The sequence below is a fragment of the Bactrocera tryoni genome, chromosome 1 (assembly GCF_016617805.1).
Source record: "Bactrocera tryoni isolate S06 chromosome 1, CSIRO_BtryS06_freeze2, whole genome shotgun sequence".
NCBI classification, from domain to species: domain Eukaryota; kingdom Metazoa; phylum Arthropoda; class Insecta; order Diptera; family Tephritidae; genus Bactrocera; species Bactrocera tryoni.
The window spans coordinates 77,208,593-77,222,533 of record NC_052499.1 but is presented as its reverse complement, the minus strand read 5'-3'; the positions used below and the strand labels follow the sequence as shown (position 1 = coordinate 77,222,533).

Below are 13,941 nucleotides of genomic sequence, written 5' to 3'. Positions count from 1 at the left end.
TTATATTACAATTCAATACTCACCATATTCATGAGTCTTATCTGGTCGTCGTAGAGACCCGATCGCGTTATCGATTTCTTCAGACAGTTATCACTTTTAGTGGGCTTATCGCAAAGGTTACGCTGTTCATGATACACTGTGCCTTTGGGACACTCGAAAACGGTTATTGCCAAATCGTAGCTTTCGGCTTTCTCAGTACATTGATAGAATAAGTCACAACTCTTCGGATGCCGGCGGAAGCCGGTTGGACAGACAAAAGTATTTTGACCTTCGCCAGTTTGGGGACAGGGAGAGCTGTCATTTGTAGCAGGGCCCGGTTTTATTGTTGTTACTGACTCAGTTGTTGTTGTTGGTGGGATGGTGGACTGTTCCGTGGTGGAATATATTTCAGTCGTTGTGCTTGGTTCATTAGTGGTTGTGATCACCGTTGTAGAAGTCGGTTCTGTTGATGGCTCTTGTGTTGTTGTTGTAGATTGTTCTGTGGTTGGAGTTGTAGGTACTGTTGTTGGTTCATCGGTAGTTGTTTGCTCCGTGGTTGGTTTATCTGGCTTCTCAGTGGGTTTTTCGGTAGGACTAGTGGTCGTCCACTCCGTTGTAGCACCCTCTGTTGTTGTGCCTGAAGCACTTGAGCAATTACCCGACACACTGTCGGGGAAGTTGCATGTCTCTAGCGATGTGTCCCAAACGGTACCGTCCGGACATCGGAAGCTGTAAATTTGATATTTACCGTTCTTACTTGCGTCAACACAACGATAATAACGATTGCAATCCTGTGGATCGGGGTAGAATCCTTCATTGGTGCAGACATGATTAACTGGTTCGGCTGTTGTGCTCGGATATTCTTCGGTAGTCGTCGGAGTTGTGGTAGAATCGGTAACCGGTTTATCTGTGGTGGGCTTATAGCCCGGCTTTGAAGTGACTGGGTACTGTGTTGTATCCGTTGGAATGGTCGTAGTCGTTTGTGGTTGTACTGTTGTGGTCGTTTCCGGTAAATTGGTGCTCGAGCTTTCAGTGGCACTGGAACTTTCTGGAAGTGTTGATGTTTCTATTGTTGTTGGTTGCTGTGTAGTAGAGTCGGGTATTGTTGTTGTTTGTATCGATTGTGTAGTTGTTGTCCATTCAGTGGGTTTAGTCGTTGTTGAAGTATCCAATGTGGTTTCTGTAGGAAGGGTAGACGTTTCAGGTTCTTCAGTTTGTCCTTCACACCGTTCAATATTAGCCGCGTAGTCACAAGTTTGCTTATCCTCGCTCCAACCTGTACCCTTGGCACAAGTGAATTCATATCTTGTGTATCCATCCCCTTCGCGAACACAACGATAGAACTTCTTGCAATTCATTGGATCTGCCATATAACCTTCGCCTTCGCAAGTTTGTCCTGGTGGTAAATTCGGTATAGGTGTAGTCGATATCGGTTGTGATGTTGTTGTAGAGTCATCCCCAACTTCTGTGCTCCATGTCGATGTGGTAGTCGTAGTCGAAGGTATCTCCGTTGTAGTCCATGTTGTTGACGTTTGGACCGTGGTGGTTTGCGCTGGAACAGTGGTCGGTTTTTCCGTTACGGTCGTAGTTGTCGAGCTCTCTTCTGTGGTTGGTTTTTCCGTTAAGGTCGTAGTTGTCGAACTCTCTTCTGTGGTTGGTTTTCCTTGTGTAACTGTAGTAGTAGAACCTTCGACTGGGGCTTCTGTAGTAACGGTTGAGTTTTCAGGCTCCTCGGTTTGTCCTTCACACCGTTCAATATTTGTCGCGTAGTCACAAGTTTGCTTATCCTCGCTCCAACCTGTGCCCTTGGCACAAGTGAATTCATATTTCGTGTATGAGTCCCCTTCACGAACACAACGATAGAACTTTCTGCAATTCATTGGATCTGCCATATAGCCTTCACCGTGGCAAGTTTGTCCTGGTGGTAAATTCGGTACCGGCGTAGTCGATACTGGTAGTGATGTTGTCGTAGAGTCATCTCCAGCTTCTGTGCTCCATGTGGATGTGGAAGTCGTAGTCGAAGGTATCTCCGTTGTAGTCCATGCTGTTGATGTTTGGACCGTGGTGGTTTGCGTTGGAGCTGTGGTCGGTTTTTCTGTTACGGACGTAGTTGTCGAGCTTTCTTCTGTGGTCGGTTTTTCTGTTACGATCGTAGTTGTCGTGCTCTCTTCTGTGGTTGGTTTTTCGGCTGTTACCGTAGTGGTGGAACTTTCGATGGTGGTTTCCGTAGTGACGGTCGAGGTCCCCGGTTCCTCGGTTTGACCTTCACACCGTTCAATATTAGCCGCGTAGTCACAAGTTTGCTTATCCTCGCTCCAACCTGTACCCTTGGCACAGGTGAACTCATATTTCGTGTATGAATCCCCTTCGCGAACACAACGATAGAACTTTCTGCAGTTTAATGGATCAGCCATATAGCCTTCGCCTTGGCAAGTTTGTCCTGGTGGTAAATTCGGTATAGGTGTGGTCGATGTTGGTTGTGATGTTGTTGTAGAGTCATCCTCAGCCTCTGTGCTCCATGTCGATGGTATTCCACTTGTTGTCCAGGCCGTTGACGACGGGACTGTGGTGGTTTCCGTTGGAATTGTGGTTGGTTTTTCCGTTACGGTCGTAGTTGTCGAGCTCTGTTCTGTGGTCGGTTTTTCGGCTGTTACCGTTGTGGTAGAACTTTCGATGGTGGTTTCCGTTGTGACGGTTGAGGTCTCCGGTTCCTCGGTTTGTCCATCACATCGCTTAATATTTGTGGCGTAATCACAAGTTTGCTTATCCTCGCTCCAGCCTGTACCCTTGGCACAGGTGAATTCATATTTTGTGTAAGAATCTCCATCGCGAACACAACGATAGAACTTTCTGCAATTCATTGGATCAGCCATATAACCTTCACCTTGACATGTTTGTCCTGGAGGTAAATTCGGTATGGGCGTGGTTGATGTGGGCTGCAATGTTGTCGAGTCGCCTTCAGTTGTCGAAGGTTGCGTTGAAGCACCGGTCGTAGGGTTTGTAGGTGGCGATGTGGTCGAAATAGCCTCTGTTGTAGTCCATGTCGATGGGGGTTGAGTTGAAGTTGTGGTTGGTTTCTCAGTTATAACCGTAGTTGTTTGTTGTCCATCGTTTGTGGTTGTCGTCGATATAGTCTGTGTGGTTGATTCAAAAGCTGGAGTTTGCGTCGAAGTCTGCACTTGAGTGGTGGTGGGTCGCGATGTGATTGGCGTGGTCGAAGGTGATAAAGTTGTCGTAGCTTGACCTTGAGTAGTTGTAGGTTTACCGGTGCCAGGATTTGAATTACACATATTCAAGTCGTGATTGCATGTTTGTAATTCGTTGTCCCAAACTGTGCCATCTCCACACTTGAACGGATATTGTGTAAAGCCACCTTGACCGTTGCTTACACAACGATAGAAAACGGTGCAGTCTTTGGGATCTCCAATAAAGCCTTCCGTTCGGCATATACCCGGCGTCACTATTGGCCTCTGAGTGCTTACAGTGGGTGGTGCACTTACGGGAGACTGTGTGATATCACCGGGACGATTAGTAGTTTGCGTAGGCCGTGAAGTTGTAGGCTTTTGTACTTGTGTGGGTGGCTTTGTAGATTGCTGAGGAACCGTAGTGCTTGAAACTTGCGGTGCTTGAGTCGTTTGCGTGGTTGGTGACTGCTGGCTGGGGCTTCCTGTGCCGCAGCTTTTATCTTTCACCGCCCACGGATGATTACAGGCGACGATTGCGCTGTCCCAAACAGTTCCGGGTCCACAGGTAAACGGTACTTTATCATAACCGCCCTTACCATTATCGACACACCGATAAAATTTGGCGCAATCCTTTTCGTCACCCACAAATTTTGTTTTACTATCGCAATTACCTGATGGCTTTGATTGAGTTGTAGTTGTGGAAGTTGTACCTTGTGTTGTTGTCGAACCTTGGCTGTTCGAGCCTTGTGTTGTGGTGCCCTGTTGACTGGTTGAAGAACCTTGTGTTGTTGAAGAGCCTTGGGTTGTAGAGGAGCCTTGACTGCTGCTAGAGCTTTGTGAGGTTGTAGTACTTTGATTTGTTGAATTCTCCTGATTGCTGCTTGACTGTGTGCTGCTTGATGATGATTGCTGACTTGAACTTGTACTACTTGAAGTGCTTGATTGCTCATTGCTTGAAGTTCCTTGAGTCGAGCTTGAGGAGCCGGACTGATTGCTACCAGATGATTGCTGACTTGAACCTGTACTACTTGAAGTGCTTGATTGCTCATTGTTTGAAGATCCCTGTGTTGAGCTTGAAGAGCCGGATTGATTACTACCAGATGATTGTTCACTTGAACCTGTTGAGCTTGAGGAGCCGGACTGATTACTGCCAGATGATTGTTGACTTGAACTTGTACTACTTGAAGTGCTTGATTGCTCATTGTTTGAAGATCCCTGTGTCGAGCTTGAGGAGCCGGACTGATTACTGCCAGACGATTGTTGACTTGAACCTGTACTACTTGAAGTGCTTGATTGCTCATTGTTTGAAGATCCCTCTGTCGAGCTTGAGGAACCAGCCTGACTACTACCAGATGACTGCTGATTTGAACTAGATTGATTGCTTCCAGATGACTGCTGGCTTGAACTCGAAGATTGATTGTTATTCGAAGATTGTTGACCTGATGTTGCATTTGAACTACTACCACCAGCAGCCATAACGCGACATTGCTCTTTTTGCACATCCGTCGGATGATTGCAACCTAGGACATCTGGATCCCAGACTGTACCGGGCGCACAATCGAAAGCAACCTTATCAAAGCCTCCATTGCCGTTATCGACACAACGATAGAAGCGACGACAGTCCGATTTATCAGCTAAGTACGTCTCAGTGTCTTTGCAATCCCCTTCCGGATTGGAGGGCTTTTGGGTTGTTGTCGTTTGATTTGTTTGCTGCTGTTGTTGATTATTGGACTGCTGTTGATTCGACTGATTGTTATTGGATTGGTTGGAGGAACTCGACTGATTGCCACTTGAGGTGGATTGGCTTGAGCTACTCGTTTGACTGCCGCTTGAAGAGGATTGATTGCTTGAAGAGGTTGTTTGATTGCTCGCTGTGCTCTGGTTGTTGGAGATCTGTTGACCACTACCTGATTGTGTATTTTCCGACTGTTGATTACTGCTGCTGGTGGTGTTTGTAGGGCCACCCAAGTTTAGCATCGCTTGACATTTTTCTTTCTGCTCGCTAGTAGGTATGTCACAAACTTTCTCATCTTGATTCCAAACAGTGCCGGGTCCACATGTAAACGGCACTTGTTCTAAACCACCATTGCCATTATCCCGACAGCGGTAGAATTTTGTACAATCCTCTTTATCAGGAATGTAAGTTTCGTCATTCTTACATTCGGTGGCTGTATTGGGTTTATTGCCACTGGATTGGTTGTTAGAACTAGATTGATTACTCGAGCTTGTTTGATTGTTTGAATTAGATTGGTTACTCGAGCTTGATTGATTGTTGCTACCAGATTGATTGTTTGAACTAGATTGATTATTTGAACTTGATTGATTGTTACTTGCAGATTGATTATTAGACCCAGATTGGCTAGATGAACCTGATTGATTACCTGAGCTAGATTGATTGCTAGAACTACTACCAGAAGACTGATTGTTCGTGGCTGTTTGATTGCTGGTATTCGATTGATTATTTGTGGCTGACTGGCTGCCAGAACTAGACTGATTATTTGTATTAGACTGGTTGCTTGAACTTGATTGCCCCGTGTTACTAGATTGATTGTTTGATCCTGATTGGCTATTGGAACCTGATTGATTGCTTGAACTAGATTGATTGTTTGAGCTAGATTGATTATTAGAACTATTACTGCCAGACTGATTGCTTGAATTCGATTGATTGTTGGCACTTGATTGATTGCTACTGGCGCCCTGATTTGAACTTGATGTAGATGTTGAACTTGTGCTCGAAGTTGATGATTGTTGACTACTTGAACTTGAGCTCTGCGTGCTTGATTGCGATTGCTGGTTGGATGAATTACTCTCAGTGCTGCTTGATTGAGTGCTTGTTTGCTGCTGATTGCCACCTGCACCGCTGGTATTCGACGTACTTGAACTCGCAGTGTTCGACGAGGACGAAGATGATGACGATGAGGACGTATTTGAGGATGAGCTAGTCGAACTCTGCTGGCTACTGCTGCTCGAAGTTGTTGTATTCTGATAGTTGGTTTGCGTTGATTGAGTTGTAGCCGCGTCATAGTCGGACAATACTAAATTATCAGCCTTCCCTTTACATCCACCACTGGCACGCACGTTGTGTATGTGGTTACACGATTCCAATGCGGCATCCCACGCAGTGCCGTCCGAGCAACGAAAACCGATTTTATTGAAAGTCCGACCATTCGAAATGCACCGATAGAAGATTGTGCAGTCGTCTGGATCGCTCATAAATCCGTCATCTTCGCAAGGTGGTCCCTGTTCGTCGATGGCATTGCCACCCGCCGAACGCGCCGCCGATGTGGAAAAGGAAATTACGGAAACGCCACCCAAACCTGACAGCCCATAATTTTGCAATTGACCACGCGTTGCAGTTTCAGCGGCAGACGCAGCGGTAGCGGCAGCGAATGAAGCAGCATCGGTGTCGGTATTCGCACCCGTATCGCTTGCGGTCGCGTATGTGCCATTACCGTTATTGGCACTGCCATATGTCAGTAGCGGCAGTTGTTGGCCATCAACACCATTATCGCCATTGTCCGTATCAATTTCGTTCATGTAATCGCTGCATTCCTCGCGGCCGGACAGTTGGGGTGGCATGCAGAGGCGCAGGTTACGCGAGAATACGGTACCAGATTTGCAGGCGAATGCATAAGCTTTGATATAGTCATTTGTTTTCGCTTCGCAGCGGTAGTAGATACGACAGTCGTAATCGTCGGCGTATAAACCTTCGGCTGGGCAATGGAATGCACTCGGCAGGGCGTCAGCGTAGGAGTATTGCGCGTGATGGCCTGGTGCGGTCACGGCGTTAGTGGCGCTAAGCGGTTCATCTGCAATTGAAAGAAGGGTTCACAATGTGTTAGTGTGAAGCTATTAAAGGATAGATGATTTTATGTATGTGTGTAAGACGAGCTGTAAGTGTTGGGGGAAATGAAAATTCGTTGCAATTTTTACTCCATTCGAATGAAGAGATATTAGCGGTACAGCAAGCTGCACCTTGCGGTGTTTAAGAAATATGACTGTTAAAATGGCTATTCGAAACCTTACGTCAATTTTATCCTTCTAAGTTCGTTTGCAGCGAAGTTGTTGTAGCGTTCATGACAGTATTTATCGGGCTTTCAACTCTAAAGTGGAATCCTTCACATTCCACACGCATTTAGCTTCTTCATAGCGACTGAGTAAAGACTTTTCATGTTCCTTAGGGAATTTTTTTAATCTTTAGACGATTTCTAATATTTTTATCCTCTGACCAGGGTATATCAAGTTTGTCAGGAAATTTGTAACACCCAGAAGTCGATTCGAAATTTTACACACATTCCTTTCTCTCCAATAATTTACTCACTTTTCGGAACTGCTGACATCGAACCACTATAGCATCGAGTTGTCATACAAATTACAGTGAGAATTTTCAAAATATCGAATTTTGTTAATTTTATTTTTTAATATACATACATACATACATACATACATATATATAACAGAAAATTTTATATCGTTCCGGTGAATATTTTCGAACCTAAGCCGATTGGTCTCAAATTTTAACAGGAGCTTCTTAAATATATTTTTTAGTAACTAAACGAAGAGTTTTTTAAACAATAAATATTTTTTTATAAGCTATTTAAGGCCAAAAGTTTTGTCAAAAATCAATTTTTTTGGAGAAACCGCCATATTGACAAAAAAATTTGGTTTCTTATTCCTTCGATTAATTACTAGATTTAAAATTACTTTAACGAAATCTGTTTGGTCTTTTAATTTCAGATGATTCAGTTCAGAGATATAGTGGTCATTGCAAACCGTCTTTTTTGAGAGGAGTTCCCGGAGATCAGCTGTTGTTCCTTTCCAAATAAATATTTTTACTAATACTAAGTCTTAAAATACAGTTAAGGATACCATAATAAGTGTAACACATTTTTGGATCAAAAAAATTAAAAGTTTTCACAGAAAAAAAATCTGGAAAACTCGATTTTTCGTTATGTACGAAGAAGCCTAAGGCAATGCTATATTCTCCAATTATATATTTCAGATCGAAAAAAAAATGTTTTTTGTATGTAAAAATTGTTTATTTGTCAAGTTAAGTATAGCTACGGTGCAAGCGAAGTTACCATTATTACTTGTTTTTTTTTTTTATTATTTCTCTGAAAAGAGTAAACTAGTAAAAATATGTTTTTTACCGACAAATCGTATTATAATCCTCATAAGCCTTCTGTATTAATAGCGCTGACACAACTCCCTACAATTATTTCTATTCACAATTACTTTATTGAAAATCTGGCCTTACCAATAAAATGGCGAACCATAAATATCATTTTATGCCTAATCGTAAGTTTTTCACATAGCAAGAGCGAAAAAAATCCTATAGTAAAACATTTCAATCTCATTCATTTACATTCGCCCTCGGCTATCAATCGTTTGGCTCTGAAAAACAGCAATAAATTTATATCAGATTTTACCTTCCGTGACGGAAAATTTAATAAATCTCTGACGCAATTGACCTACATGCGTACGTAGAAACCGTTACGTGTATGACAAGCAGTATGTGAGACTGTCTCGTGAGTAGTTGGCAACCAAAGGAATTTGTGGCGGGAGTGGATTTTAAGAAATAGAAAAATTCCAGCGGGATATGGTAGACCTTGGTAAGCGAGCGAGGTAAACGATGCAGCATGATTGTATCGCTTACTCCGATCGATGAAAATTAACACGGCAATGTCTTAGGGAAAGTAACAGATCACCCCTTTCGCTTACCATAGGGACGAAGAATTCTTCGATGTGATAGTTAATGAAGAATTCTTCTATGTCAAAGTTAATGAAGAATTCTTCTATGCCAAGGTCAATAGTAGAATAGAAAAAATTGCATATTAATTTGCTTTATTTATGAAAGTGCATGTATGTATTTTGTATTGAAGTTCGTGCTCTCGGCTACATTTGGTTTCAACAAGACGGCGTCACTTTTACACATATCGCATCAATCAATGGGTTTATTGAGAGAACACTTTGGTGAGCAAATAATTTTACCTTTGGCCGGTTGATTGACCACCAAGACCTGTGATATCGCATAGTTAGACTTTTTTTCTGCAGAGATATGTTAAGTCTAAAGTCTGTGCGGACAATCCCGTTTCGATTCAGGTTTTAGAGCAAAACATAACGTGTGTCATTCGCCAGTTACCAGTCGAAATGCTCGAATAGTCATTGGAAATTGGACTCTACGGATGGGCCATCCGAGACGTAGCTGCGACCAACATTTGAAAGTGATAATAAATGCCAAAAAATGTTTTTTCGAATGATGATATACATTCCCCATTAAATTTGAAGTTTCTGTGTTTTTTCTTTAAAAACTAGGCCTCGAAATGGATCACCCTTTCTTTAATAGAATTTTTTTGATATGATTTTCTGAAAGGTTTTTGAAAAATGTCAGACGTTTGGTTTTAAGTTTTTGATAGGTGGCAGCTCTAAATATAAATGAGTTGTATACCATATGCTCAGTTCTAAAATACGCTTTTAGTTCTTCGTGGTTTTTGTAGTTTTTTCAAATTTTTTTTTACAAATTTGACATCTTTTTGAAACTAGTTACCGAACTGACTTTTTGTAACTAGTTACCGAACTAATTTTTTGTAACTAGTACTTTTGAGCGCGGAAAAATCTACTACTGGGCTTATTCACACACTTGAATTGATTGTATTGCAATCGCCAATGCAGTTGTCACAGATTCACAACGTCGAGCATTCATTTAAAAGGAAAAAAACACAAATTTTGTTGATTTATTTTTAACCTCTAGGGCTTTTTTGGGTGGAAGGAAGCTGTAAAAATGTCAGCTATTGCAAATCAACTACTCAATTATGATTTCCGCGTATTTTTTCCACCAGAAAATACCGATACCGTTCGGCGGCAAGGCTAGACGGCTGCGGCAATATTTGGTGGAATTACAAAAAAATTTATTTTTTTTTTTAATTCTGAATTATGTATGTATTTTTGAGGGTTTTTTTTTAAGGGTTTATACGTTTTTCGTTCGCGTCCATTTTCATGTATTGAACATTTATAGTGAAGTACTTTTTGATTTGTCAAAAAATATATACGTATTTTGTGCATTTTTTGTTGTTGCATACCCTTATGCATTTATTTCGCTTAGAAATATATTAAATTTGCAACATATTTTAATCACATTGCATTAAGAGTCACTCAATTGCGCGGCGACTGCGTAAGTGTGCTCACTAAACGCTGTGTGTTTGTATGTATAGTCGTTATGTATGTGTAAGGCCTTCATGTTTTTCCGCGAAGCACCAATTTATTTCCATTTTCATTTTCGTTTTGCCATTTGCTGCTCGTGAATTGCTAAATTTATTTTGACTTGCTTTACATAAATGCTGAATAATGGCATGTGGCCACGTAAACCGTTACTGCGTGTGTGTGTGTGTATGCAGCAAATAAATTCATATACAATTGTATTGGTATTCGCGCTTATACCGCACGGTTGACTAGGCCCATGAGTCCATGGCTAACTTCATCGTGGCTAATGCCGTTATGAGTAATTTTACTAGCATTTTGTTGTTATTTTCCATAACATTTTTTGTGGATATTTTTCTTCTCGACCGATACGCGCGCAATTTATCAGCAAAATTAGAAACTTTATGGCAATAAAATGTGATTATATTCATTGAAGTGCATAGCGTGCGGAAATTGCAAATAATTTACTTGTCGCCGTTGTGGTTGCGGCTGCCTTTAGTGTTATTGTTGTAATATTGTTGCGTATGCCGATTTAATTCATATTTGCATAACTGCTGTTTTTACAAACTTTGTGTATATGAGTATGTATGTGAACTATATTTTTATGCCATAAATTTGAGTGTTTTTTCTGCTCATTTCCGAAAAATATTTTAGCCTAATAGCCAAACACTAATACTCAATGAGCTATGCGAAATTGCTCATATGTCAATTATATGCCAACTTGTAGTACTAAGCTCATAAATATGTGCAAATATATTCCGGAGTATGCGAGAGATTTAATAATGTTACGGAAATCATTACTTCGTCTGTGGTTAGCGGTTTTTAGGCGGTAAAAATAAGTAGAAAATCAACATTTTTGTAACTTATAATACCTGTTTTAAATAATCCATGAAAGACCGTGTAGAGTCGATTCGGCGCCGTTCACATCATCTTGGACTGACGTATGGAATGTCTTGGTGTATTTTACGTCGAGATCTTATATTGAAAGCGTGCAAAATATGTACAGCTTGTGCAATAACTGAAGCCGCCCGACCTTCCCATTGCTTCGCTCTATGGGCTCTTGAAAAGTTCCAAGAAGAAAGAAGCAAAATTGCAAAATTGGGATGAAAAGCAATCTGAAGAGATTCAATGGCTGCCATTTCATCCAGAAAAAACAACGGTTTGGTGTGGTTTGTCGACCGTGGAATCGTCGGTCCACATTTCTTTAAAAATGATGGCAATGAGAACATAGCTGTCAATGGCGACGGTTATCGCGCCATGATAATCGACTATTTAATGCCTAAAATTGAAGTTCGGGATCTCGGCGACATTTGGTTTCAATAAGACAGCGCTACTTTCCATGCATCGCATCAATCAATAGATTTATTGAGAAAGCACTTCGGTGAGCAGATTATTTCACATTATGGGCCTTTCGATTGGCCACCAAGATCGTGTAATATCACACCTTTAGATATTTTCCTGTGGGCATATGTAAATTTTAAAGTCTATTCGGACAATCTCACTTCGATTCAGGCCTTGGAGCAAAACATAACAAATGATTGTGTGTAAGCTTTTCCATCTGACGAAAAATCTTGGAAAAACTCAGCATGAGTTATTGGCTAAAGTCATGTAGCAACCTCTAAAAAATTGTTCAGATCGGATCACCAAAGCATATAGTTATGATACAAACTGACCCATAAAATTCAAATTTTTTTATGGAAAACGTTTTTACAAAAACGAAATTAGCTTAACATTTTTTCCAAGCCAACTAAACTCTGCGAACGTATTCCTCAGATCGGACCACTATAGCTTATAGCTGCTATACAAACTGATCAAACAATATCAAAATAATATGCTATAGGAAATGCACCTATGAAGGGTATAATAGCTTACGTGCAGATGAAGTTAACATTTCTTCTTGATTCATTCTTTTTTTTTTTTGATGATTTTAGACCCAAATGTTTGCATAAGTAATCCCAAAATTTTAGTTATTCCTAAATTATTTTTATATTGCCATCAGGCTGCGGTACTTTTCTTATGCATTTGCCCATCTATAATTTATAATTTAATGAACTTCTATTTACCATCCATTAAAATGTTTTCCTAATTGCTTTTGCCACTCTAGTTGGAACACATTTTTGCACACAATCAATGTTAGAATTTTAAAAATTTTAATTTAGGAAATGTAACTCATCAACTTTCATAAAAGATTTCATATTCCGCAGAGTTTCTATGAAAATGAATTTATGCACTTCTACACATGCTACATGTGCGTAAGTTTGTGTGTGTGAATTTTAATTAAACTTGAATACATTGAGTGCGTACTTAAAATATTTATGCGCATATCAAAAATGGCACTGAGGTCAGTTCATGAGTGTTGTTGTGCGGTAATAAAAAGTTATAAAATAAGTAAATTTCCACTCGCTCATAAAATTGTAGTTGTGTTGCAATAGTTTACAATGTTTTGATATGCCACTTGATATTCGGTAGCAAGAAATGCGCATTGCTGTTGTTGTTGTGGACTACTTTGCATAGCCAGAACCGGAGAACCAGAGTTCATCGTCAAGTAATTTGTGCGAATGGATTTTCTTGTGGTTTCTTGCCTTCAGTTATGCATATATTTACGATCTTTCCAATGGCTAATTGAGGCACTCGAAGGGTGATGCAAATCCTGTTTGTGCGTAGGTGGTGGTGATGTGTGGCGATAAAGTGGAGCAACTCAGTGTGTGTAATAAAAAGGGTTGCTAAGTGTTGCTTACATGGGTCATGGATTTAAGTAGCTATTTGTAAGTAATTTCGATGTAAATCTTTCATGGATTTGGCACAAATTGCTATTGTGTTAGAATGAGGAAGTTAGTGCACCCTCAAGGATTAAATAAGTAACAATGATGAGATGAATTAATTTTAAGGCGTTATAATGCAAGGCATCATTTTAATATATAAAACTAATAAATGTAATCAAATTTGCTTAAAGGATACCCCCTTCTAGAAATCCCCTCAGTCTAGAAATAAAAAAAACCGATTTATTTTTCAAAGTTTAACTATTCAAGAATATGTCTATAAGAGAATTTTTCAAAATTCATTTTATTTTTGGAGGCATAGATATTTAGCCGATTCGGCATCGAAAGTGGTTCGGCCGGAACTCAATCTCTATCTCTATCTCTATCTCTATCTCTATCTCTATCTCTATCTCTATCTCTATCTCTATCTCTATCTCTATCTCTATCTCTATCTCTATCTCTATCTCTAACTCTAACTCTATTTCTGTCTCTTTCTCTATCTTTATCTTTATCTTTATCTTTATCTTTATCTTTATCTTTATCTTTATCTTTATCTTTATCTTTATCTTTATCTTTATCTTTATCTTTATCTTTATCTTTATCTTTATCTTTATCTTTATCTTTATCTTTATCTTTATCTTTATCTTTATCTTTATCTTTATCTTTATCTTTATCTTTATCTTTATCTTTATCTTTATCTTTATCTTTATCTTTATCTTTATCTTTATCTTTATCTTTATCTTTATCTTTATCTTTATCTTTATCTTTATCTTTATCTTTATCTTTATCTTTATCTTTATCTTTATCTTTATCTTTATCTT

The 13,941-nt window shown here is 40.0% G+C and overlaps 1 protein-coding gene across 1 annotated transcript in view; it reads right to left on the bottom strand.

The window, feature by feature from the left end:
- The window catches only part of LOC120782583 (serine-rich adhesin for platelets), a 43,615-nt gene that overhangs the window by 362 nt on the left and 29,312 nt on the right, over window positions 1-13,941 (bottom strand). Inside the window, exons 2-3 of the mRNA XM_040114931.1 lie at window positions 4,499-6,973; window positions 24-4,435 (exon numbers count right to left, since the gene is read on the bottom strand). Of these exons, the coding sequence (XP_039970865.1) occupies window positions 24-4,435; window positions 4,499-6,973 (6,887 nt within the window). The remainder of the gene's footprint in view (window positions 1-23; window positions 4,436-4,498; window positions 6,974-13,941) is intronic.